A 26,587-nucleotide genomic window follows, 5' to 3' on the forward strand; every position below is an offset into this window, starting at 1 on the left:
ACTATACGAGTCTGTGGGAAACGTAATCTGCCGAAGAGATGTACTTTCTACTCGGACTTCCTGAAAACGCAAAGCAACAATAAATAAAACTGTTAATCTGGGAAACGTTCAGCTGGAATTTGGTAGCAGAATGATCCCAAACACTGAAGATAAAGAAAGCACATCTGGTTTTAACTTCGAATAACATTACAAAGCTACGTGTTAGCCACACGCACTTTCTTTGTGACATCACAATAAGGAGGATTCTCAAATGGCTCAAAGCACAAGATTCCTGAAAGCAGGAACTGACAGGAATACCGATTTTTATTCCTGTTTGGAGTCTTTCTAGAGGCAGCAGACGCACACGGCAACACAAGAGGATGCAAACGTTTCATTTGCATGTCTGCTTTAAGGTAGGAAAAATAAACAGACAGCCGTGTGGGAAGAAACAGCTGCAACCCTTCGGTCAGAAAACGTTTGCGTATCCGTAACATCGGGAGCATTTCCTCTCCTCTCTGCTTACAGCTGGCTAAAGAGGAAGTTATCAAAGACCATGAGACGATTATCACATGATGTGGGTTTTATTTTCAGGGACAAACATGATCACACTGTACAACGTGGAGAACATTACGGTCATAAATACACACGGCTGATAAACCGTCTCACTGACACGAATCTGGCAGGCACAGGTTGTTTTTACGCTTTGATACAGCAGCTAAACCGTCACGCTTTTACATCCATCCAGGGCTGGAGTTGTTGTTTTACTGAGTAAAGAATAAAGTTTCAGTAGTTCTGTTCACTTGTTTATTAAGGGTTCATCTGTGAGCGACGTCTAGTCTATGAGCCGCGACAGAAACTTACACCAGGTGGGGAACCTTTACAGACCACGGCGTAGGGTAAGATGAGGCGGGGGGGGGGGGGGGGGGGGGGGGGTAACGCCGTCGGCGCGGCGTTCGCTTTGGTCGTCCAAACGGCTTTTTTCTGTGCATTTCCAGAGGAAACAAAATCTTCACTGAAATAAATACTGAATGTTCAGAGTAAAAGTTGCTGCTGTGATGAGATTTTTCATGTAGGACTTTCAAAATAAAAGCATCTAAAAAGGTAGAGTCCAGCCTCACAGACACGAGTCATGCAAACCGAAAGCCATGCGTGATCTTTAAATATCAGAAACGTACAGAAGAGCAGCGCAGTGAGGCCAGACTGAGGAGTCTGAATATTTCCACCTAACAGGTAACACACCGATCAGAGTTTACAGCTGGCGCCCCCTCCAGGTGGCTGGCATAACTTTACACTCCAAAAAATGAACTTGTAATCCCTCACGCTCATTAACCGACACTAAATCCGGACGGCCCTGATCGGGTGAGCATTTTGATCCGTTCCTCACACCTCCACAGCCGGGTCAGAACCCAGTCCCTGTGCCTGCAGCGCCTCCTCTCGCTTCATCTTCGGTTTCTCCGTCCGTGTGTGCCACACCAGCACCTACACGCCACAAACAGAAGAGACATGAGAAGACCCACCAACACATGACTGGTGCAGCTAGCGCTGGACTGTTATTGGTTCTGACAATTGCTCAAATCTCATCTCAAACTCTACTGCCTCGGTTTTTAAGACGGCAGTTTTCGTATAATCTCTAGAATGTTATGAAGAGTAATCAGAAGGTTTTTAAGTGAAAGTTTCTGTTTGCCATCAAAGTAAACTTAATTCCCTGAAAACTCATTTCTGTGGCATTTGTGAAGAAGGTTTCAGACTCAAAGTGCTTCTCAGCCAAAGGAGTGAACTCATGCAGAGTTTAGCCTCAGGACAGACACTAATAAAAAAAAAGGTACCGAAACATCATCCCAGAGGAACGCCTCAAACCACCCAACAGCAGTGTGGGGATGATCAATGTCTTCTCCGGGATGATGGAGCACCAGGCCAGATGGCTAAAATCAGAACTAAGTGGCTCGGACCTTCAAACCACTGAGAACTTATGGGTCATTAGTAGGGATGAGCCGGATACTCGTCTGAAACGAGTATCCGGTACGGATAACGCATTTTTGACGAATACGAGCATGAAACGAGTAAAACGAGTCATTATCTGTAATCGTGCTGAAGGAAAATCTTCATTGGGTAACTGACTGTCTTCACGCTCTGTGATTGGCCAGTCACATAGAGCGCCCGCCCCTCCCTACTTACAAAACTCTCTAGCCGGCCGGGAGTGCAGTCCGGTACACCGTCCGGCTCATCCACGCACACACACAGACAGTAACGGATCGCGCTGTGATTGCTTCACTGTTTCTCACGTTTCTTCGGTGCTCCCTAGGTTTTCTTCAGCTCGCCTCTTTTTCGGTTGAATATTTAAAGTAACTTTTTTCGTAACTTACATGGTGCATTTGACAAGACAGAGCTGACGTGCTGTTGTCACTACCTCCGCTCCGGTCAGTTTTTTATTTTTTTTAACTAACTCTCTCTCTCTCTCTCTCTCTCTCTCTCTCTCTCTCTCTCTCTCTCTCTCTCTCTCTCTCTCTCTCTCTCTCTCTCTCTCTCTCTCTCTCTCTCTCTCTCTCTCTCTCTCTCTCTCTCTCTCTCTCTCTCTCTCTCTCTCTCTCTCTCTCTCTCTCTCTCTCTCTCTCTCACACACACACACATTAATCAACATTTCTTTGTTTAACTTTGTGTGGGAAAATGCCAAGAACGTTAAGAAAAAAATCAGTTTAATCAAATTAAAATAAAAAAATATATAGAAAGTTGTGTCTGGTTCTAGCATTTCATATTTCCTAGTTCCTACTGCATGAGTTCAGATGTATTAATCCATGCACTCAAATATTAATGTTCTGATTTTATTGAAACACTTGTTCTGTAATAGTTTCTTTACTATTGTGATCAAAAATATTTAATCTCAATTCTGAGGCTGCTCTGTAAATAGTTTTCAAATAAACAATACACATATCAACTTCTGATCATTCCATATCAATTTCAGACTTAAAATAATATATTGATGTAAACCACGTCCACTTCCGGTTAAACCACGCCCACTTCCGGGTTATGCCACGCCCATTCCGAGTACAGATGCAGATACAGATGATTTAGTTGGTTGAACAGATACAGATACAGATAGTGGTGTACTCGCTCATCCCTATTCATTAGTATCTTCAAGAGGAAGGTGGAAAAACAAAAAAAACAAAACTCTGACAAACTACAAAACAAACTACAAACGTGATGGTGAAGAATGACCTGCCATTCATCGGGACTAGGAGCTGATTGGCTAAATCTCAAAGGTCTTAAAAAGATCGATCGACTGTGTCAGTTTGAAACTTGTGACATTTCTGTAACATTTCGCACTAAATCCACGTTTTTCTTTAATCTGCCGGCCAGAATTTACCAGCGCTGATCATTTCTGACTCCTGACGCAAACACGCTCCCACCTTAGTGCAGTTGTCTGCTTTGGGCTCCAGCTCATCCATGGTGACCAGCCCCTTCAGGAAGCTGCTCTCCAGGAAGCCCATCGGCGCCTCTCCATCGAAGCACGCCTCTGGATTGGTCAGAACCAGTTTGAGGGACACGGCAAAGCCGGCCATGTCCATGGGGAACGGTCGATTGGGCCGCCAGCCAGTGTGGAAGCGTACCACCTTAAAAAACACCGAGAACAACAAACTAAAGAACAGCTGACTCACGTCTCCACGGTGGATCTGCTTTAACTCAGATGTTGATTCAGCTACTCGGTTACATAAATAAAACCTTTTCGCTTCATTTAAACACGTCCTTAAGCGTGTGGACTCACTGCCCACCTGCATGAGCCCAAAGCATCATGGGAATGTTTACATCTTCGGCCTGATTTGACAGCTTCAGGGTCTACATCATGGCTCACGTTTAAAAGATTTTACACTGCAGTTTCTTTATGAATCTGAACCAGAACCACCAGCCAAACATCAACCTACCTTCCCTCCTTCAACCACGGGACTCTCGAATTTCATGGCCCCAACCAGCCCCACCGGCCACACCGACACCCTCTGGGTGTTCCTCATCTGAAACGAGACGGCAGGATGTCTCCGTGCTTCTGGGACAACCGAGAGAAGACAACACAAACGTTACTCACCTCTTCAAATATCTGCAGGCTGTATGTGTTGTCGTCATCTGCAAAGTAAACCACGCCCTGCTGGCCGTCCCTTCTGTCCTCTCTGAGCCACCGTAGGCCCTCGTTTCGCTGTTCCACGCCGCGTGGCTTCAGCCAGCTGGGGTCACCCTGACAGGAGACAGAGAGCGTTTACGTAATCCTTCTCAGATTAAGATCTGGACTCAGACTCCTCCCACCTCCTGCAGTTTGCGCTCCTTGGCGGTGGGCACGTGCAGGTGTGTGTAGGTCAGGCCGCTCTTCATCAGCAGGTCGGTCACAAGAGGCGTCTTCTGAGGAGAGTCTTCCACCACGATCCAGTGGAGCTGAGGAACATGGAGGAATGTGTGGGACAGACGGGTCAGCTCAGCCTTCTGGACCAGCCTGAGGAACAATAACGAGAGAGTCATTCATTTAAGGAGTACAAATACAACACCGGGACATGTGAAGGCCATGGATGGTTTAGAGATCACAGCGTCTAGTCTAGAAACACCGTGAAATCATTTATTATAAAGATAAATTCTGATATAGACAGACCATAATATCACCTTGTTTTGGACAATGATGACTTTTTAAAGTAGGTTTGAAATGTGTGTAGCGTCATGAATGTCCTGTTTTTGACCTAAAGGTCATGATCTGCGGCGTCTGCTCGAGCAGAGACATAACGTCTCTGACAGGCTTTATTAAGTTCATGGCATCTACTAGAGCCCTGCACCGAAGCCCGGCCCTCGGGACGGCCCGACGGCCGGGCTTCGGGCCAACGACTGTGTAATTATCTCGGACACGGGCCGGGCCGGGTGCCTTTATTTTTAATCGAATTCATTAAAAAAAACTGAAACACTTGAACGCAGCAGCACCTGCCTGCTTCTCACGCACCGGCACCGTTAGCTCAGTTAAGGTGTGTGTGGTTTATAAACGCGCCGATATAAACGAATTCTCAAACTGCTGATTGAACCATGTGCCCCTATTCTAACATGCCATTTTATGTCCACTCTGATGTCAGAAGCCATTCGTTTATTCTCGTGGAAATGGCAGCACTCTATTTTTCTGTGAATAAATTCGCTCTGCAGTAAAAAAAAAATACAGCATTCATTGCTGTTTTTTTTCTAACTGTGGAGCGCATTTTCAGAGCGGCAGATTAAATTTACAAATGCTATAATAATTGGGGGCGTTTATTTAATCTGCCGCTCTGAAAATGCGCTCTGCAGTTAGAAAATTAGAATGCTGCTTTTTTGTCTAATTGCACAAGAGCGTATTTTCAGAGCAGATTAAATTTACAAACGCATCCAATTAATATAGTGTTCGTAAATTTCACCTGCCGCTCGAAAAATACGCTCTGTTAGAAAAAAAAGCTGCATTGATGCTGTTTTTCTTTCTTTTTTTTTACTGCAGAACGCTTCTCACAGATAATTAGAACGCTGAGCATTCTATCACGCTAAAACATCATGAAAGGTTAAAAAAAAAAGTCGGGCTCGGGTCGAGTCAGAGAATCCTGAAAACCTTCTCGGACCGGGTCGGGCTGGGGCTCCACCCCCTCGGGCCGGGCCGGACACGGGCTCAGATTTTAGGCCCGTGCAGGGCTCTGGTATCAACTGCTTTAGATAAAGTCAGTGAAGTGATGCTGGAGTGAAAATCTGTTACAAAGAGGACTACCTTGCATATGTGGGAGTGATGACAAAGATGGTGGGCAGTGAGGACTTGGAAGGCTGCTTCTGGGGTGGTTTTGCCTCCTCCAGCTGTCGGATCTGAGCCTGAAGCCGATGGAGCTCGTCACGCAGGCGAGATATGGCCCGATCTTTAGCCATGTCGTGCTCTGTGCAGTCACATCGCTGACCTGTTTCAGACAAAAGAAACCAAACTATCACTAAATCATAAACAAAATCTTTGGGAAACCAAAGACCAGGATCTTTCCTGAGATCCAAACTTTTTGGAGTCTGGAATTAATCTACGCTTTACTTGGTCCTGAATCCTCACCGAGCTGCATCAGAGCGTAGACGAGTCCCATCAGAGAAACCGTGAAGTAGAGCACAAACACAGTCTTCAGCTTCAGCTTCATCCTGGTTGCCATGGTACCCAGATAAGCTGTAAAGATGGCAACGAACAACAAGAAAACACCATCCATTACTTTTCCCGTCACCTGTTCTCTTTTCAGGGAGATTCAACATTTTCTGGAGGATATAAATCCAAGTTGTAAACGTTTATCTGCACATTATTAACTGAAAACTAAAGCATTTCCCCTCTCCAGTCAGCGGTATCGTTACTGAGTGTAGGGTTATCTTAAGCACGAGAAAAGACTGGCCAACCAGTGAGATGGTTTAAGCAGAAAAATGGCGGATTTTCATGTGTTTGTTCTCACCAGAGACCTAAACGGCGGCGATAAACTCAAAACTTCATGTCATCTCGACCAACTGTGATCAACGACGCCGCAAAGAGCTGCAGCATCCTCAGCTGTGGCAGCAGAACCAACAACTTCCGGTGGCAGTGCAACACCCCAAGGAGTCCCCCGCCGAACCCTTACAACTAGTTCAGCGTTCCAAACAAAATTATTTTATATGCAACCATTAGTCAACGTAAAAAAAATAGAAAAGAAATAAAAAAATTACAAAGCAACAATCTTCATGTACAGTATTATAAAGAAACAAAAAATAAGAGGGAAAAAATGTGAACGTTTAACGTACTTCCGGAGAATGCACGGTTACGTAACTTCCGGTATGTTTGCTTCGGAACGCGGGTGTTGAGGCTTTAGCTAATTCAACATGAAACCTAAGAAAAGAAAGATCCAAAACAGGAGCGTTTTCACACATGGAGAAGGAGATATGTGGATTGTTGCAGCACCCCGTTTTGTTCGTCGAATTTGGACTTGGGATCACGTCACAGCACGTCAATATGCGTTCCAAATATGGCAGGCCGTTTTAACATTTAATTAACAATCAGACCTCTCATTAATTCCTATTTTAATAAACTTATATATATGTGTGTGTGTATATATATATAAATATATATGCATTTATATGTACATATATATATATATTTATATATAGTTGCATGATTAATGATTGACATTATCACTACATATTAATTGTGATCAATAAGATGTGATATTCCATATAATATGAAATATCAACCTGACTGATCTTTGAATATTTAATCAGAAGATTATAGTTATTTTTACTTGTTCAGGGACCATAAACACACTTGGTATTATTTCAGACAGAGTCATGTATATAGTTTTTAAAATGAATTTAATTCTTTTTACTAAACTAATAATTTATACATGACAAGATATGAATAATGACATGTGAAGTGTGAGATGTTTTTGCAGAAACTCCTTTGTATCTGAGAGAACTGGTGAAATCTGGGTGTAAAAGAATTTGTTGTTTGGTTATAACCCAGAGAGTTGGTTTTTGATAAAAGCCATCAGACGCGATCTGTTGTGTCTTCTACCCTTGTGGAGACCTCCAGTGCAGATCCAGGACTGTCAGAAGTCGGGAGGACCTCGACCTCAAGGTATCCGAAGCCGTAGATTAGCTCCGATACGACCCGTCCAGTCTTGAGATGTCTCGGAGTCACAACAGGAAGCTGGAATAGTCGTTTGCATCCAAGGTGGATGTTTGGCTCTTAAAAGAGCCGTCTGGCTGTGTCAGCTTGCAGCGTACAAAGAGGCTTTTGACTGGATGTCAAAAGAGATGTCTCGAAGATGCCTGTTCAGGAATTGGCCGGTTCGAGAGTCAGCTAGAAACTGAATTAATCGGGAAGCTGTTCAGGAATTGGCCGGTTCGAGAGTCAGCTAGAAACTGAATTAATCGGGAAGTCATTCTTGTTTTAATAAAACACAATGTAATGAGTTTTGGCCAAGTTTGTCAAATCAGAATTTGACACGTTTGGAGTCTTACCAACATCCCTCAGAAAGCCACGCCTTCTTCAGATACAAAGAGTTTTAACACTTTGTGAATGAGAATCTTTAAACTCTCATGTGGGGTGAATATTAACCTTAATGAGTATCTTATTGTTAAATCAAACACATACTGATTTGTGAAATAAATGGATCATTGTAAAAACAATATTTATTATAAATTCATTGATGTAAGCACAGGTTATTCAAACGTTTGATTTAAACAGCTTGTTCATTAATCACATATGATTATTTAAGCTCATGGTTGTAATGGAGTCTTCACTTATTCAGAGTGAAGAATGTTGACGTCTGGCTTTCACGAAGAAATGGCAGGAACCTTGAGGGCGAATGTTTACGTCTCCAGAGAGGAGCAATAAGTTGGTAAAGGGTTGATATATATATATATATATATATATATATATATATATATATATATATATCGTATATATATATATATATATATATATATATATATATACATATATATAACGTATACAATATATATATATATATATATATACATATATATATATATATATATATATATATATATATATATATATATATATATATACATATATATACACATATATTAGCATAAGTCTAAGCACATGACATAAGTCCAGAGATCTCTGTGAAGACTGGGCTTAGCTCCTCAGCACAGTGTCTCAGGGTGGATGGAGACATGCTGTCTGGTCCAGCTGCCTTGTGGAGTTTTCAAGACAATCGAAATGCTTCATGCTCGACTTCTTCTCATATTCCTGCTGTTCCAGATTTCCCTATGTTGGACTCCCAGCATGTGTAATCACCTGCTGAGGTTCAGCAAACACTCCTGCTGAGATTCCTAGTGCTTCCATTTGTGTAGACCATCACATTGGTTGAAAGATTATGTGACAATTTTAATAAATGTGTCAAATAGTAAACAAAATGAGCTATGTTTGAAGTTCTTGACTATTGTAAAAAATTATGCTTGGCAAAAAGTTTGTGCATTTTTAAATTTCCAGTTAAAGGGGACTCTGTTGTGATCTGAACCACTAGGGGCCAGTATAGGCTCTCATGCCAAGAGATAGAAGTAAAGGGGATGTTCAGGTCTTATACAGGTCCTTCTCAAAAAATGAGCATATTGTGATGAAGTTCATTATTTTCTGTAATGTACTGATAAACATTAGACTTTCATATATATTAGATTCGTTACACACAACTGAAGTAGTTCAAGCCTTTTATTGTTTCTAATATTGATGATTTTGGCGTACAGCTCATGAAAACCCAAAATTCCTATCTCAAAAAATTAGCATATCATGAAAAGGTTCTCTAAACGAGCTATTAACCTAATCATCTGAATCACCTAATTAACTCTAAACACCTGCAAAAGATTCCTGAGGCTTTTAAAAACTCCCAGACTGGTTCATTACTCAAAACCGCAATCATGGGTAAGACTGCCGACCTGACTGCTGTCCAAAAGGCCATCATTGACACCCTCAAGCAAGAGGTTAAGACACAGAAAGACATTTCTGAATGAATAGGCTGTTCCCAGAGTGCTGTATGAAGGCACCTCAGTGGGAAGTCTGTGGGAAGGAAAGTGTGGCAGAAAACGCTGCGCAACAAGAAGAGGTAACCGGACCCTGAGGAGGATTGTGGAGAAGGACCCATTCCAGACCTTGGGGGACCTGCGGAAGCAGTGGACTGAGACTGGAGTAGAAACATCCAGAGCCACCGTGTACAGGCGTGTGCAGGAAATGGGCTACAGGTGCCGCATCCCCCAGGTCAAGCCACTTTTGAACCAGAAACAGCGGCAGAAGCGCCTGACCTGGGCTACAGAGAAGCAGCACTGGACTGTTGCTCAGTGGTCCAAGGTACTTTTTTGGATGAAAGCAAATTTTGCACGTCATCCGGAAATCAAGGTGCCGGAGTCTGGAGGAAGACTGGGCAGAGGGAAATGCCATAATGCCTGAAGTCCAGTGTCAAGTACCCACAGTCAGTGATGGTCTGGGGTGCCATGCCAGCTGCTGGTGTTGGTCCACTGTGTTTTATCAAGGGCAGGGTCAATGCAGCTAGCTATGAGGAGATTTTGGAGCACTTCATGCTTCCATCTGCTGAAAAGCTTTATGGAGATGAAGATTTCATTTTTCAGCACGACTTGGCACCTGCTCACAGTGCCAACACCAATGGTAAATGGCTTACTGACCATGGTATTACTGTGCTCAATTGGCCTGCCAACTCTCCTGACCTGAACCCCGTAGAGAACCTGTGGGATATTGTGAAGAGAAAGTTGAGAGAAGCAAGACCCAACACTCTGGATGGGCTTAAGGCCACTATCGAAGCATCCTGGGCCTCCATAACACCTCAGCAGTGCCACAGGCTGATTGCCTTCATGCCACGCCGCATTGAAGCAGTCATTTCTGCAAAAGGATTCCCGACCAAGTATCGAGTGCATAACTGAACATAATTATCTGAAGGTTGTTTTTTTTTTAATTAAAACCACTTTTCTTCTATTGGTCGGATGAAATATGCTAATTTTTTGAGATATGAGTTTTGGGTTTTCATGCCAAAATCATCAATATTAGAAACAATAAAAGGCTTGAACTACTTCAGTTGTGTGTAATGAATCTAATATATATGAAAGTCTAATGTTTATCAGTACATTACAGACAATAATGACTATCACAATATGCAATTTTTTTGAGGACCTGTATTCAAATGAAGTTCAGATTCTAAAGTAAACTAGCTTCTCCGTACAAATACAAAACATAAAAAAGTTTGTGTACCACTGTTTATTTGTGAAACAAGCTTTTTGTTTAGATACTGTGAATGTTTTGTTTATTTGGCTGACGCTTTTATCCAAAGTGACGTACAATTTTTAACTTGAATAAGAAAATATCATTCCTATAGCGCCTCTCAAGATAAAAATCACGAGGCGCTTCACAAAAACAAAATGTTGAAATATAAAAAAGCATTTAGAAAATGTTTAAAAATATATTTAAAATGAGCAAAAAATAGGCAATTGGGATTTAAAAGAAAAAAATGTTAAGAAAGGGAGAGAGTGAACAGGAAAGAGGGAAATCAGTGGATCCCGAGGAAGGTGGAATAGGTGGGGAGAGCAGAATAAAGAGAGAGAGGTGAAGAAGGTCATACAAAAGCCAGCTTGAACAAGTGAGTCTTCAGCTGCTTTTTAAAGGAGACCACTGAGTCCACTGATCTCAGGCTCAGGGGGAGAGAGGTCCAGAGTCTGGGGGCCACAGCAGTAGATGATCTGTCACCTTTGACCTTTAGCCTGGTGCTGCACAACCAGTAGGCTTTGATCACTGGACCTCAGGGACCTGCTGGGGGTGTAGGGACTAAGAAGATCACCAATGTAGGATGGTGCTTGTCCATGTAAGGCCCTATAGAGGCATGTTGTGATCTGTAGGGGAAACCGGAGTACCCGGAGGAAATCTACGCATGCATGGGGAGAACATGCAACTCCATGCAGAAAGGCCACAGCCGAGTTTCGAACCTGCAGCTGTGCCACCATGCGGTTTTATTAGATTTAAGTCATAAAACAAACTATTATGCGAGTAGACAGGACTTTCTCAGTGTTCAGACTCTAGAATACAACACTGCAGTGCTTGTAAGCTTGATATTTGGCTTTTGTTAATCAGTAGAAAGAATATTTGTGTCATCATTGATTTTTTTCCCCTGAAATTAATGTTGAAAAAAAAAGGGTCCCAAGTGGTCATCCCTGAGGAACACCCGAGTTGTTTTAATGCAGGCAAGTCATTTTCTTCATGTTCATTTTTAAAGAAATGAATAAAAAGCCAATTTGTGTAGTCAGACAACTTTCTTTTATTTGTAACATACAAATAAAACACTGACAAGGCAGAATGACTTCCCTTTCATTGTCACTTACGAAAAGAACCATTAACACTCACGCTCAAACATGGAGTTTCCTTTAATTCCACATGTTTAAAAAAGTGTGTTGCCTGTAAAAGGCCAAGGAAAAGATGGATCCACAACAGCTTATATATATTTATATTTATATACAAAGAAGGGAAAATGAGTAGGATCTGACATGAGAGGTTTTAGAACAACTTATGAAAACAAATTACTCACTGGCTTCTAAATAAACTGGCCCAGTTTAAACCCACTTTGCAGCTTTTTTTCTTTTTTTTTTTTTTACAAAATCGTTCCTAAAACCGAAAAAACTAAATAAAATATCACAGCCCGTCCCATCTGAATTAAACGTCATCACTGAGCAGATTTAAAGCCAGATCAGAATTGATTTCTTAAATTCATGCAAAGTCACATTTTTAAAGGAACTGGTTGAAACCTATAAGGAAATAATTAAACAAGTTACTTACAGTGATTTCAGTGTTTTCACTATTGTGTTTTATTTTTACATATGAAACCAGCCATGGGTCAGAGCCGTCAGACCCGGCCGACGGCGGTCGTTAAAACGACAGATGGGGATGGAAAATGGTCGACCTGAGAGAGAATCTGTCCGTTGATTAAGTTACCATCGCCATCTACAACAGCATCTTAATGGTGACCGTACAAAACATGAAATATTGTACTAATGAGCAGGTAGCCCGACCCGAAAACCAGTTTTTGTTTAATCCTGATCCGTGAAAAACAGACCCAAGTCCCCAGAAACCTTCAGCCACAAATCCTGACTCGGCTATCGAGGTTTCTTGTGAGACATGGCGTGTTATTCTGCACTACTGGTTCTTACATTAAACCAAACATGATCTTTTATTATGACCACTAAAAAAACTACTTAAAACGTACAAAACGAAGACCCGCCAGCCTGCAGTGCTACAAAACAAACTCAGACCTGAAAACTAATAGTTTTCGGGGGGAAATGAAGCAAAGGGGCTTCTAACTCATTCAAAACGGGATCTATAAATGAATCTGGATCTGTCCGAAGGTAGAAACTTCTGTACCGATGTCTGAAACTATCCGCCCCAGGGTTTAAAACACAACAGGTGGCAGCTGTACACCCACCTTAGACTGGTTTCAGCTGATGAATCAGATTTTTAGGGTATATTTTAGATCTGCTTTCAGGCCCAGATGATCAGTTTCACTATAAACCATCAGAAGGAATGTGAAATTCTGGTTTCTCTCTACTGGTCCTCGTTTTTATCAGATTCATCTGGCCGTGAAAACGGAGAGAAGGCGAGGTTTAAATGCTGCTAAAAGCAGAATCAACACTGATGTTGGTGCTTTTGAGAAACGAGGCGAGTTACGCAAGCCTGAAAAGGTGAGTCGAAACCGGAGCGCCTTCAGGCACAGAGGCAGAGGTGGCTGCAGTTACTACAGGAACGACGGGCGTTTGATCGCTCAGAGAAGCGTAGAGACAAAGATGGCGGGGTGAGAGGAGGAGAAAGGTTTAAATGTGCTGTCAGGAGTAAAGCTAAGGGTTAACGCAGCCACAGCAGCGTTTACAGCAATGTTCAGGGTTTACATCCGCAGAGGGGGGATGGAATGTGAGTTAAAGGAAAACAGGGTTTCCTGGGGAGGTTTTAAGGGGCTCAAATGCAGCCTAAGATCATGACTGTTTCCGAGAAATCTACCAATGTTCTCAGTGCAAGGTTGTATGACTCAAACCGAGGAAAACGCTCTTCTTGGATCTGGCTTTCTGACTACTCCAAGAAAAAAAACAACCTGGGTTATATTTCAGAAACAGAACCAGCAGCCAGTTGTGGGAGTTAAACTACAGATCAGGAAGTGAAATGGTTCATTCGAGTAGCACACAAGCCTCAGCTCTCATGTTTGTAACCAGGAATGAAAAAATAAAAATAAAAAGAGTCAAAGATAGAAGAAAGTAGCGACGTGAGAGCTCGCCTTGCATCCTGCCGTTGTAGCGGGAATAAACAAGTACATAAAACAGCTGCTCCTGGAACCACCGGTGGGTAATGTCAGACGCTCTCTGAACTCTCCGTCATTCACACTCAGCCGTGAAAGTTGCTGGCTTCTAACTGATCGACCACGAAGGAGGAGCGGCAGCTGATCAGTGGCAGCAGCCGCCGCAGTGGCTGCCGCCGTGGGTGTGCCCCGCCGAGGCCTCGCCGTGTTTGGTCCGCCTGCTCAGGATCTCATAGGAGCAGTCGTCGCCACAGCAACCGGACATGCTCGGAGAGGTCTCATCAATCTCAAACCTGAGAAAAAAAAAAAAACATCACTTGGAGACTCCCATGAACCGATTTAGAGAAGCATAATAGAAACTCGTTTTAGACATTTTTTTATACAAATATAAATTATTTAGGCTTTTAGAGTCATTTTTGTCTTTTTTTTGTTGCCAAACCAAGTGTCGTCAGCTGAGGGAGTCCTGTTAGCTTAAATATGGATTCTAATGCAGCTCTGACACAGAGGAAACTTTAAATGTTTATAATTCTACTTCTGATGGACCCAAACCGTAAAGTTACGAGTTTGCTGCTCGCCCCAGAGAGCAGAGACAAACCAGAGGGGGAAACCATCGGCCTAAGCAGACAGGCTGTGCCGCAACGTGAGGAGAAGCAGGGGAGTTAACCATGTTAGCTTAAACTTGTGTGCTAGCATAACAATATTGTACTGATTACTGTCGTGTACCAGACAATTAAAGTAGTATCGGGCAGTTAATATAATATTAATACTAATGAGCGTCTGTCAGCGGTCTCATACTCGCTAATGTCCGTTCACGTAACGTAGTTTAGCTTAGAGAGAGAGACGCCTGTGATCCAGTTCTGGAGCTCATGCGGGCTTCTGTGAGCTGGATCTGACCCAGACACCAACGAGTCAGTGGGGCTGGCATGCTCTCCTTGTGGTCGGCGGTCCGACCCAGAAACCAGCTGGCCCGCTTAGCCGCGCATCTCTTCTGGTGGTTGGTTCTGACATTGATCCGCATTTAATTTTTTAAACCCCGCCTCGGGTCTCCGGAGCCCAGCGCGGACCTCCCTGACCCGGTACCGACCGATGCGGGCTACAGAAGACCGTCTTTCAGCTGCAGAAACGCCCTCAGGCACGGCGATAGAGGCGTTGTTCCTCTGATCTGGAAACCCGTGGACTCGATGTCCAGACAGGCTGGAGTTGGTACCGCCTTCACACACTCTAGTTTATCAACATGAACACAATCCAACACTAGTAAACACACACTGACTGGATCACATGACCTCTCTACCTTAAAACTAGCCACTCTCCACACTGAGCTGAGGCAGCCGAGCTTCTGACTCCCTTTGGTTACGTCAGAGGTTCACATTTAGAAATGAGCTTTGCTGAGAAAGGTCCGGTTCTGCTAGAAATCTCTGCTGTTATGTATTTTAAAACCAAATATCCACAATAAGCTTTTTAAATAGTATTTTTGGACAGTTTTATATGAATTAGTAAATAATTAAACCTGCAATTTGCTCTTTAAAGAAGTGAAGAGTGAGAATCTAACCTGAGTGTAGACATAACTCTATAGGCAACAGGGAAAATCTGTCTGCTCTAATGCTCAGTCCCTCCATATTTGTTAATTTACCACTTAAGTCTCCAGCTTCTGCCCCCTACTGGTTGAAAGCAAAATGACAACATGGTAAACAACCTGCTGCAGCCTTCGGCTCCCGCTAACGAGTGTAGGCCACGCCCACGTTCACTCTGGTTGTAGCGCTTTGCTTCGCCTCTAAAGACATTACTCTCTCACTTTTACTTCCACATGATGCCAACAGAAAAACCAGATTCTTCTTCTTCTTGTGCTTTTTACCATCAGCAAACCGAAAAAGCTAACTAGCCGTGATATGAGCTGCCAGCACAGTAAGCCGTGAACGCCACAAAGCAGGTAGAGAGCTCCCCCTAGTGTTCATACCAGAAATTCAAAACCATTATGGGCGGCTTCTGGTCGGCAGAGGGCTGTCCCATGTGAGGTCGTTTAGGTTTCTGGCTCAACAACAACTGAAACCAGTTTGAAAGAAATAGCTTAAGAGTTTAGCGTTGCTATAACCCTCCCATTGTCTTCATGGGTGGCCCCGCCGGGAAAGTTGACCATTGAGCAGGATTGATGGTTTATCCCTGGGAGGGTAAAATCTTGTGCACTCACTGCAACGCTTCTCTGAAGAACTGGTACGCCCCGTGGTTGTGTTTGAAGACCGTCAACATCACTTTCTTCATCTGTGTGCTGGACAGAAAAGATTTCATTAGACCAAAGTTTCACTTGTGCCTTAAACGCATCACTGGGTGACGCTCTGCATCCATCTGCTCATCTTATGCATGTGTGAAGAGACCACGGGTACTTCCTGTAGAGGACAACGAACCAGGATTAACGCAGTACTACCCAAGGCTACCGGTTTTTACCTGTTAGCGATGAGCTGTAGTATCTGAATGAGAAACTTGCCCAGCCCTTTCCTTCGGACTTTGCTCTCTAACTGAACCTCGTAGCTGCGGCGTTGAGAAAAAGTCGTCAGACTAGACCAAGAAACTTGTGACTTTTACTGAAATGCAGAAAAACAAAGTCGTTACCAGTACAGAACCTCCTCCCCACACTCCACGTCGAATCTGAAGTGAGAGAAGGCCACGGGGGTGGAGTCGGCATCGCGTGCCAGCAGGTACCACGCCCTCTCGTCGTTCATCTCCTCCCTCTTTTCCCTCTCCTTCCATCCCCACTCGCTCTGCTCGTATCTACGGCAACGGAATGAAACGGCTCTGATTACCTGCATCGCTACGATGCCAACACACCCGCGCAGTGATGGAGACATTTGCTACTCTACCGCATCTTTCTGCGTGTAAATCACAGATCTCAGTAGAAAAGGAATGGTTTTGTCTTACAATGGCTGCATGTTGGCTCTGGTGAGCTCGAAGGCCCACTCCACAGCCAGAGGGTTGAGGGAGGTCACCCTCTTGCACTCGATCTGCAGGTTCAGCCTGAGCAGGATCACACGGTCACAAGAGTCCGGCAGCAGCAAAGCTAAAGTGGTTTTACACTTTCAGATTAAAACACGTCTGAGGTGGATGGAAGTCCTACGTACCCGTTTCTGTCGTACTTTTTGAAGGCCGGAAATGCAGCCAGCGGATCTTCAAGCTGCGAGACAAAGAAAGGAAATGTGATCACGACGGTTAGGTGGTTGTAGAAGAGTGGATGGAAGCAGCAGAAGGCATCACTGCTGCACGGGTTTAGATGTTTCCATGGTTACTGATGGATGAACACCAAACTTTTATGAGGAGTTACATTAAGTTTAAGGAAAAGTATTTGCTGTGTTGGTTTTTGTTTTTCAGCGCTGTGATTCACCCCGATGTCGTCCCTCGGCTCCCGACAGAAGATAGCTCACTCTTCTACGTCAACGCCGGGTGTTTGGCACAGTTTGGGTGGAAGACCGAGAGGTCTCCTGGACACCGTTTTGTTCTCAGAACTATTTAATCATCACTTTAATCTGATGGCACTGAGCTCCAGCATAATGGAAAAGTCTCCGATGTTCACCAAACTGCTGTTGGATGAATGAAGGGCGTTCCTCTGGGAAGGTGTCTAGGCACCATTCTTTTTCATGTCTTAGGTGTGTTCTTGCTGTGTCTTTGTAAATCCATGCTTTCGTTCTTTTTTAAACACAGAAACAGTTTTGTTTACCTGTTTGTAGCTACGGTTTCGCCGACGGCTGCCGGCTTCTTCAGGCTGACGCTGATGGTGGCGCGTCACTTCCTTCTCCGTTTATCTGCGGGCAGCAGAGGACGTTGTCGCCCTCTACTGCCCGCTCTCCCCTCTCCGACGATGCAGTCCCATGCGTGGTCCAGCGTGTAAACTCCGTCGTCCCTGTTCATGGTCCCACATCCACGTCTCCTTATCTCGATTGCTTCCTTGATCCATCTTTTGTATTTTTGTTGTTCGGTGGTTATGATCCGTGTGTTGTCCCAGTCCATTATATGGTTTTCTCTTAAGCAATGATCTGTTACGGCTGACTTTTTTATTGTACTTTCTGCTTCTTCTTTTGCTGCTCTTGTGTGTTTACGATTTGCCTCTTTCTCACACTCCTTTCTATGTTCTATTGTCCGTGTGTTGAGTTGGCGTCCGGTTTCTCCTATGTATGTTTTATTGCATATCAGAACACCCCACCATACACAAAATGTCAGTAATCAGAACATTATATCACCGAGCAAACATAATAACAGAAGAGAGAGACCGTAAACAAGAGGACAAACACATACAACACGCTTTAAAGACCTGCAGATACCCGACATGGGCAATAAACAAAGGAAAACAACAAACAAAAACAGAAAGCAAAGAACAACCCAAAAAAAGAACCAGAAACCCAGAAAGACAAGAACCAAAACCAGTGATAACCCTACCATACATCAGAGGCATAACGGAAAAAATAAGAGCAACAATGAAAAAACACAACATAAACACACCAACAAAACCATACACAACAGTTAGAAACAGACTAGTACACCCAAAAGACAAAATATCAGCTGGACAAAAATGTGGAGTCATCTACGAAATCCCATGCAAAATATGCAATAAAACATACATAGGAGAACCCGGACGCCAACTCAACACACGGACAATAGAACACAGAAAGGAGTGTGAGAAAGAGGCAAATCGTAAACACACAAGAGCAGCAAAAGAAGAAGCAGAAAGTACAATAAAAAAGTCAGCCGTAACAGATCATTGCTTAAGAGAAAACCATATAATGGACTGGGACAGCACACGGATCATAACCACTGAACAACAAAAATACAAAAGATGGATCAAGGAAGCAATAGAGATAAGGAGACGTGGATGTGGGACCATGAACAGGGACGACGGAGTTTACACGCTGGACCACGCATGGGACTGCATCGTCGGAGAGGGGAGAGCGGGCAGTAGAGGGCGACAACGTCCTCTGCTGCCCGCGGGTAAACGGAGAAGGAAGTGACGCGCCACCATCAGCGTCAGCCTGAAGAAGCCGGCAGCCGTCGGCGAAACCGTAGCTACAAACAGGTAAACAAAACTGTTTCTGTGTTTAAAAAAGAACGAAAGCATGGATGCTTTTTCATGTCTGTTCTGAGACTAAAGCCTGAGTCATGCTTCTGCGTCAGTGCGGAGACGCGCAACGCCATCATCCGTCCTTGCGAGCCCGCTGGAAAGCCCTCGCAAGGACGGATGGAGTTGAGCTCTCTTGTCTAAACACCAGTCCGTAGAGACGGAGAACGCAAGCTTGTGATTGGTCAGGGCACCGCTCTCGTCTGCACCGCCGCCATTGCGCCCTCAAAAACATAAAGAGAGCCGAGAATAACTAGTGGCAGACACGGAGAAGATTGAAGAATACCTCGCGGAAAAACTCTAAAAACATGAATGTTTAATTCCCCCGTGACTGGAGGAGTGAAAAGATGCGCAGCAAGCATTTTATTTGTGGACGGAAATGACAGAAAACGTGGGTTTAGAGGCGGCAAGCGCATGAAGAGGTGGAGGAGGATGAGAGTAGGGTTGTCACGGTAACCGGTATAGCGGTAAACCCCGGTAAAAAAGTTAATAAAAATAACCGTCCAGTTTTTAAAAAACTAAATTATCTCGGTGGGTTTACCGTGGCCGCGGTTTCGGCGCGATGACCCTTACCAGCCACCGTCGCTTCAGCTGAAGTTCCTGCGGCGCGCACACGCACTTTTTAATTTGCAACGGCACCAAAACTTTGAAGCTGAAATAATGGCCGAAGGAGGAGACGGCAGCGCCCAGGACATCCATCAGCCCTCAAAGAAGACTAAATCGGAAGTATGGGCATATTTTGGACTTCTGAAAAACGCTGAGGGACAGTTAATAGAAGACGGCTATCCCGTTTGCAGAACATGCAGGAAACAAGTGTCTGCAGAAGGCAGCAACACTTCGAATCTAAAGGCACATCTGCGTGACGATCACCCACGTCTCTACAGCCAGTGCAAGGTAAGTCAACATTAGCATTTTAGCTTAAATGCATGACGTGAGGACTTTAGGTTGAGGGAGAATGCAACGAGTCACTACATACTGCAGCCGCAGCGTCCTCTGCCAGCATTTAAACCGTGTCACGGACACCCTGTTGCTGGATGAAGCATCTTATTTGTTGATGATGAAGAGAAATATACAATTAGTTCCTTGTCATTGATTTGTTTACTTATTCAATGCCATTTATACTTGAACGTTTGGATTTGATTACATAGTGTAGTAGTTATTTTAGTAATTTGTTTAAAGTGGCTATTTATTTTAAATACATATTTTTTAAGGTTGACTTGTACAGTGCTCAAGTCAAGTGTGGACTGGAGTTTTAGATTTTCATTTTGATAATGAAGAAAACAAGTATATGAGAAAACAAGTGGTGTTTCTTTGATTTGTTTACATATTGTTTATGTTTTGAATGTTTAGATTTGTATAATTTAAACCTGCACTGACTACTGTAACATGTTCCAGAAAAATAAGCTATTTGTTCCTTTACTTGTGAAAAGTTGCACTTTTGCTAAGGCTTTGTGTTATTTTAGGTTTAATAAACAATATTAAACCTTTTCAGAACTATTTCAGTTTGTGTAGAACAGGACTATCAATGCTTTCTGAACATATGCAACACCGTTTAAAAAATACCGCGATAATACCGAAAACCGTGATAATTTTGGTCACAATAACCGTGAGGTTAAATTTTCATACCGTGACAACCCTAGATGAGAGACAAATCTGTCTGTGTTAAAAAGTCTCGTACATGCAAAAAAAAAAAAAAAAACTACAATATAAACACACTATCTTGGACCGGAGGCAGGCAGGGACAGACTGGCCATCTGTGGATTCTGGAGAATCACAGAACGGCTGGCCCATCACTCTCCATGCAGGCTTTCAACACCTGTCCCCCCCCCCCCAGGCTTAGTCAAAGTCCAGGGCTGTTTTTAGTCCCAGTCCGTCCCCGTTAGCAGGACAGAGGCTTCTCTTCATCAGACGATCTTTTACAAGATATTCTAAACAATCCCACATGATTCATCAGAGGAAGTGGCTTTCCTAGGCCTCAGCAGTCCAGTCCCAGATGGTTTCTTGGAGACAAGTAGCTTCCTTGCTGCCCTTCTTGATACCAGACCATCTCTGCTTTCAGATGAACTCAACAACATGCTCCGTAGTGGTGGAGCATGGAGCAACGACTCCACCGCTGGATCGATTTCCAGATACGGTTCTGACGCTGCTGGATTTGTTTTTTCAGTGTCCCTGAAGCGTTTTCCACATCTGCAGTGAAAAGGGTTGTTTTTGTTGTTGTTTTTAGTTAATTTTTATTTTTAAAAAAGGGACTTTGATATTAATTATAATTAATCTGATATCATTCTGGAGTTAATACAAACTGCCTTCATTAAACTTTGAGACGACATCGCTCGAGTTATTCTCCAACTTTTGAACAACAAGTGAAACAAAACGTATCAACAGCATCATCACCACGCAGAAGAGCTCAGATCCTTGTACGACGCTACTTTTTCCATGACTGCTTTCCGTTTGGACATAAAAAAATGAGTCAATCTAACGAGTAAAAATTGTGTTAAACAACAGGTGGCTGACAAAAAATATCAATACACAATCAGACTAAGAGCAGAACAGTTTTAGTTGTTTATTTGCCTCAGTCAGGAGCTGTAGAGACAAGTCGATGCTTCAGAGAATCGTCACAAGGCAGACAGCGCAGCAGGACAGCCCTGCTGTTCATTCATTCAACAATGTCATCTGTGGGATCAATGCAGAAACATCCAGTCGTCATGCAAAAGCTAATTATTTGTCTGTTTAATGGGAATCAGTGTGTGTGTGTGTGATTGGAGCTTGTTGGAGGAGCGGTTGCAGCTCAGAGCGGCTCAGCCTGACCCCCCCCCCCCATGTCACTTAATGATCTCCATTAACTATGCATAACAAAGCATATGGTGGTGTTTTTAGCTTCTGCTGTCATGTGCAGGTCAACCATGAGTCTCAGAGTGAGTGTTTGCTGTCATCACATGATGTTTTACCGAAGCGGACGTTAGGAGTCAACATGGAGGGAACGTGTTTATAGAAAGCAATCACAGCTGCTCTCTGTTGGAGATGGTCAGCTGTCTCAATCTGCCACCAAATTACCTTATTGGCTGCGTCCACCTTGGCGCACACAGCGTCCATGGCTGCCCTCTCCTCCAGACGCCGGGCTTTCTTCTCCTTCGCTCTGTTCGACTTTCTCTGGCCACGGGAAATAAGAACAGAGGTGAGAGGAAAGCAGGGCAGGGAGGCTAAAGTAGTGGAAAACATAAATAATAAACCCAAAAATCATTCTGATCATCAGTCAGGATGGGTCTTTCTGTGAGATTTCATTTGAATTTAACAAATGTTATCAACCAGCGGATCATCTACACATTAAAACACGGGGAAACCTAAGAAATCAGGGGAAAGGTCTTCAAATAGTTATTATCATCTAACTGTTGAACTCAGACAGAACATATGATTAACAGGAGACGTGTGTCAAAGTATCATGAAAAACTGAAGGGATCTTAATGATACTCATAGGATGTAGGGTTGTCACGGTAACCGGTGTAGCGGTAAACCCCGGTAAAAAAGTGGTCAATAATAATAACCGTCTTGTTTTTAAAACTATATTATCTCAGTGGATTACCGTGGCTGCGGTGTAGGCGCGGTGACCCTTACCAGCCACCGTATCATCTGCTGAAGCTGCCGGCGGCACATGCGCACTTTGTTGTTTACAACCAAAACTTTCTTGAAGCTAAAGCTGAAATAATGACCAAAGGAGGAGACGGCAGCACTCAGGACATTTATTATCCCTCAAAGAAGACAAAGTGGGAAGTACGGGCATCTTTTGGATATTTGAAGAATGCCGAGGGACAGCTGATAGAAGACGGCTATCCTGTTTGCAGCACGTGCAGAAAAAGTGTCTGTGAAAGGCAGCAACGCTTCAAATCTCATGACACATCTGCGTGACCATCACCCACAACTCTACAGTCAACGCAAGGCAAGTTAACGTTAGCGTTTTAGCTAAAATGCGTGATCCGAGGATTTGGGTTGAGGGAGAACGCAACGAGTCGCTATATAAAGCAGCCGCAGCGCCGCTACCTGCATATAAACCGTGTCGCGGACACCGCCATGTTGAAATGGCGCTATGCATTACGGGGCTCCCAGGGGCTGATAAGAGTTGGTCTCTCTCTGAGAATAATTATGAATTTAACAATGATTACTGCCTGATGACATTTTCCCACATCTGCAAAGCTCACTGGAAGGACACAAACCGAGGACGATATTTTCCTGATATAGGGTTTATTACTCAAGTAATGGTAAAAAAGTATCTGAGTAGAAGGCTACTTGAGTACTGAGTATCATCTGAACTAATATTTTTAAAATGATGACATCAAACAGTCATAAAATAAGAAGTTATGGGCAAATATTGGTATTTTAAAGACTAAAGGGGAAAAATGTAAACAAATAAACAACATAATTACAAAATAACACATTTTAGGCAAAATTTAGACACAAACTGAGGACAATATTTTCCTGATATACAGGGTTTATGTAGTTGTCTGAAAATGTAACACGTTTAAAAAAAATACCGCAATAATACGGAAAACCGTGATAATTTTGGTCACAATAACCGTGGTTATGTTTTCACACCGTGACAACCCTAATAGGATGTATAAAAAACTAGAGTCAACTCTGATTTAAGATGGCTAGCAAAAACAGCCATCTATTTTACGTATTTAGAGCAAAACGTAGCTGTTTTAGTGGCTGAGAAATCACCCGGTCAAGGGGGGGGGGGGGGGGGGGGGGCAAATCTACCACCAAATCCCCAACAGGGATCCCCTCAGCCAACCCTTAAAATACAAAAATAGATCACTTCCACGTGCTTCCAATACAAACGTGGGTGAACAGGGTATGAATGTATCCCAGGAAACAGCCCAGATGGAGAGGTAGTACTAGCTAGCTAGCTGATTGGTTGAGCATCCCAGCGTTCCCAACAGCCATTCATTATAAAGTCCAAGAATTTAAGTCTGATAACACTTCAGACCAACAACTTAAACCATATGATGTCGTCTGTAGCTCAGCCGTATGTGGGTTTGTACATAAAGACAACAGATAGCGTGATACTTTGGAACACATATGTCAGAGTCAAGGCCCGCGGGCCAGATGCGGCCCGCGGAGCATTTTTATGTGGCCCGCGAGATAAATATCAAAAATATATTAAAACTGGCCCGCTGGCCGATTTTACCGCAAAGACTACAACTCCCATGATGCTTTGCGGCGCCAGCGCAGAGCAAACGCGCCCCCTCCTTTGTGTTTTTTCAGCGCCGAGGCAGTCAGAGGTAGTTGGGTCTCTGCAGCCCCGCTGTCTCGGACGAACTACACTCCTCTCACTCAGCGCCGAGTTCACTCAGCTATTTTCTGACGTTGAAGCCCAGAAACGGAGATTCTAGCCGCTCAGTAATGTGTTCACGACTGAAAGAGAAAGTTTTCAAACTAACGTCCAGACAGAGCTGATATAACTCCAGCGAGCAGCGACACGCTCAAACCAGCACGACTCTGTGGCTGCTGTCGTGTTTCCCTCCCGACACACAACAACGTGGTCAAGCTGCTCAGACATGTTCATCAGCACAAAGCTATGTGAGCACCTGTTGTCATCTAATGTTGTCATTATTATGATGAAGATGAACAAAACAACAGGAGTCTCCTCAGCTCAGATCAACCCCATGATGCAGGTATCTGCTGGAACAGGTGAGCATCACAGTAAACCAGTGGAGCAAACTGAGCTTTAAATATGTTGGTTTTATGCTCTTTTTCTGCTCCAAAACATGAAAGTTAACAGGTGAGATGTTGCATTTTCATTTAAGATAAAATGATATTTTATTTTGTTGTTGGCCCGTGAGAAAAGATTTAACCTACAGTAAACAGGAAGTGGAAAGGCTGCAGATAGATGAATAGAATAGAAAATCCCTTTATTGTTCCTCAGTGGGGAAAGCTAGACGTCACAGCAGCGATGACACGTATTACAGGAGAAAAAAGGAGAATAAAAAATAAGAAAAATGAATAAACAAGAAAACATAAATCCTGAATAGATTTTAAAAATGCTGAATATACCACAAGTAATGAATACCACTGATGTGTTTTATTTAAAACTGACTTGCTCGTGTGTCATTTGGTTATTCCACATTCAGTGTTAATGCAGAAATATGTTTGTTTCCAAATTTAAAGGTTCAAAATTGCATATATGTTGATAAAGAAAATGTGCAAATTTGCCGTCACTTTTTCAAAAAATATTAAGTTTGGCCCTCGACTCCGTCCCAGGGTTTCATTTCGGCCCCGTGTGAGTTTGAGTTTGACACCCCTGCTTTGGAATATTATGTGACACCATCACATCGAACATTAATGTCAGGATTTGACAAAAATGGCTACAGTTTAAGCATTACACATCTGAGGCTCTTAGCATTAAACTAAAGCAGTGATTTGTAGTTTCCTAAAGAGATGCCTCAGTTTGGCACCTGATGTGATAAATAACAGCATTACGTTCTTCTCTAAGGCTGCGTTAACGGTCTTCGACAAGGTGAATAAAGCATAAACCATTAGCGTTTCTGTTGGATCACGTGATCCCACTGGAAGTATGGAATCCAAATTTAGCATCAGCAATATTTTTCTGTATTTGGAGCATCAGAAAAAGTTTTATGGAGGAGGTGATGTTTTAAAGTCACTGAGAAACTGCATGCATGCAGTTTGTTGTTTTGCTGCTAATACAGTAGCAGGTGCAGCTGCATATTTTTGCAATAAAAATGTTATGTTGAAATGGAATTCATGCATTAGTTTTAGCCGCCCCCCCCCCCCCCAAAACACGTGGAGGGATTTAATAAATAGTGAAAGTGGTGAACGCGTTTGAAGTTCACGCTCGGCTGTGCGGTGGCATGCTGTGAAGTTTGCACAGCGGTAACCCTCAACTTCCAGCAAGCTTGGTTGATGTTGTTTTTTTTTTCCAGTAGCAGGTGGGGAATGCCACCAGTCGGGCCTGTAGTGTAAAGATGTACACACACGGTTAGCTAACAGGTAAAGCACTAGCCAAAATGGCATTACGCGATCGGTAGCTTTAAATAAAGCATCACATTCCAGGGGTTAAATATTCAACAAGTACAGAACGATGCCGTGTTAATGCAGGGAAAGCCGTGTAAAGCCGAGTGTGCTCAAGCTAACATTGCGATGCTAGCTAGGCTGAGGGGATGCGGCCAAAAACGTAAAGCTCCACACCGAGCATCCAGTAAAACATCCACCCTTTACTGAACCGCCTCATACCGAAACAATACACCAAACACAAGTAACTCACCCCCATTTTGTAGCGGTGTCTTGTCCCCGGAGAAACACGCCTCTATTGTCCCGGTTAGTATCTTGACTCCGGCCGTTAAAAGGAACCAGATTAGTGTGACAAGGAGAGGGAGATAGTGTGCTAACAAGCCTGGATAGATGTTAACGCCGACCGCTGGATGCTCAAGCAGCGGCGGGAGTCGAAGGTTTGAGAAAAGAAACCCTTTTTTATTTCTCTTTAAGTCGGATTGGCGCCAAGACTACCGAGGCTGAATTCATCACAGCTCCTTCCTCTCTTCCTTCCTTCCTTCCTCTCGCGTCCTTTCTTTCTTTCCTCCTCTCTCCAGCCGTGCTGCCTTCACGTGTTCCTCGGACTCCCCAAACGTAAAACCGCGAATTCTAATACGTCTACATTTTAATAGATACGTTCAAGCTTTCT

General features: G+C 43.5%; 2 protein-coding genes across 4 annotated transcripts; both read right to left on the minus strand.

Annotated features, from left to right (window-relative positions):
- Positions 1-1,126: 1,126 nt before the first annotated feature.
- On the minus strand, positions 1,127-6,562 carry b3gat3 (beta-1,3-glucuronyltransferase 3 (glucuronosyltransferase I)). Of its 2 annotated transcripts, none has more exons than XM_070543879.1 (8): positions 6,426-6,562; positions 6,044-6,151; positions 5,723-5,903; positions 4,270-4,453; positions 4,055-4,201; positions 3,897-3,983; positions 3,384-3,587; positions 1,127-1,458 (listed from the first exon to the last, which is right to left on the minus strand). In XM_070543879.1, exons 2-8 carry the CDS (start codon positions 6,135-6,137, stop codon positions 1,360-1,362), a joined length of 996 nt encoding a protein of 331 aa, XP_070399980.1. In that variant the 5' UTR covers positions 6,138-6,151; positions 6,426-6,562; the 3' UTR covers positions 1,127-1,359. The 2 variants fall into 2 exon arrangements, with proteins under 2 accessions (XP_070399980.1, XP_070399981.1); XM_070543880.1 differs by having other exon boundaries at positions 6,433-6,546.
- Positions 6,563-13,720: 7,158 nt separating this feature from the next.
- Positions 13,721-26,312, minus strand: naa40 (N-alpha-acetyltransferase 40, NatD catalytic subunit). Of its 2 annotated transcripts, XM_015946563.3 has the most exons (8): positions 26,171-26,312; positions 21,949-22,044; positions 16,913-16,965; positions 16,713-16,808; positions 16,407-16,565; positions 16,242-16,325; positions 15,988-16,065; positions 13,721-14,095 (listed from the first exon to the last, which is right to left on the minus strand). In XM_015946563.3, the coding sequence occupies exons 1-8, from the start codon at positions 26,174-26,176 to the stop codon at positions 13,948-13,950; spliced, it is 720 nt and encodes a 239-aa protein (XP_015802049.1). In that variant the 5' UTR covers positions 26,177-26,312; the 3' UTR covers positions 13,721-13,947. The 2 variants fall into 2 exon arrangements, with proteins under 2 accessions (XP_015802049.1, XP_054604794.1); XM_054748819.2 differs by lacking the exon at positions 21,949-22,044 and having other exon boundaries at positions 26,171-26,311.
- Between the last annotated feature and the right edge of the window lie 275 nt (positions 26,313-26,587).

The sequence above is a fragment of the Nothobranchius furzeri genome, chromosome 14, assembly GCF_043380555.1.
Source record: "Nothobranchius furzeri strain GRZ-AD chromosome 14, NfurGRZ-RIMD1, whole genome shotgun sequence".
Taxonomy (NCBI): Eukaryota; Metazoa; Chordata; class Actinopteri; order Cyprinodontiformes; family Nothobranchiidae; genus Nothobranchius; species Nothobranchius furzeri.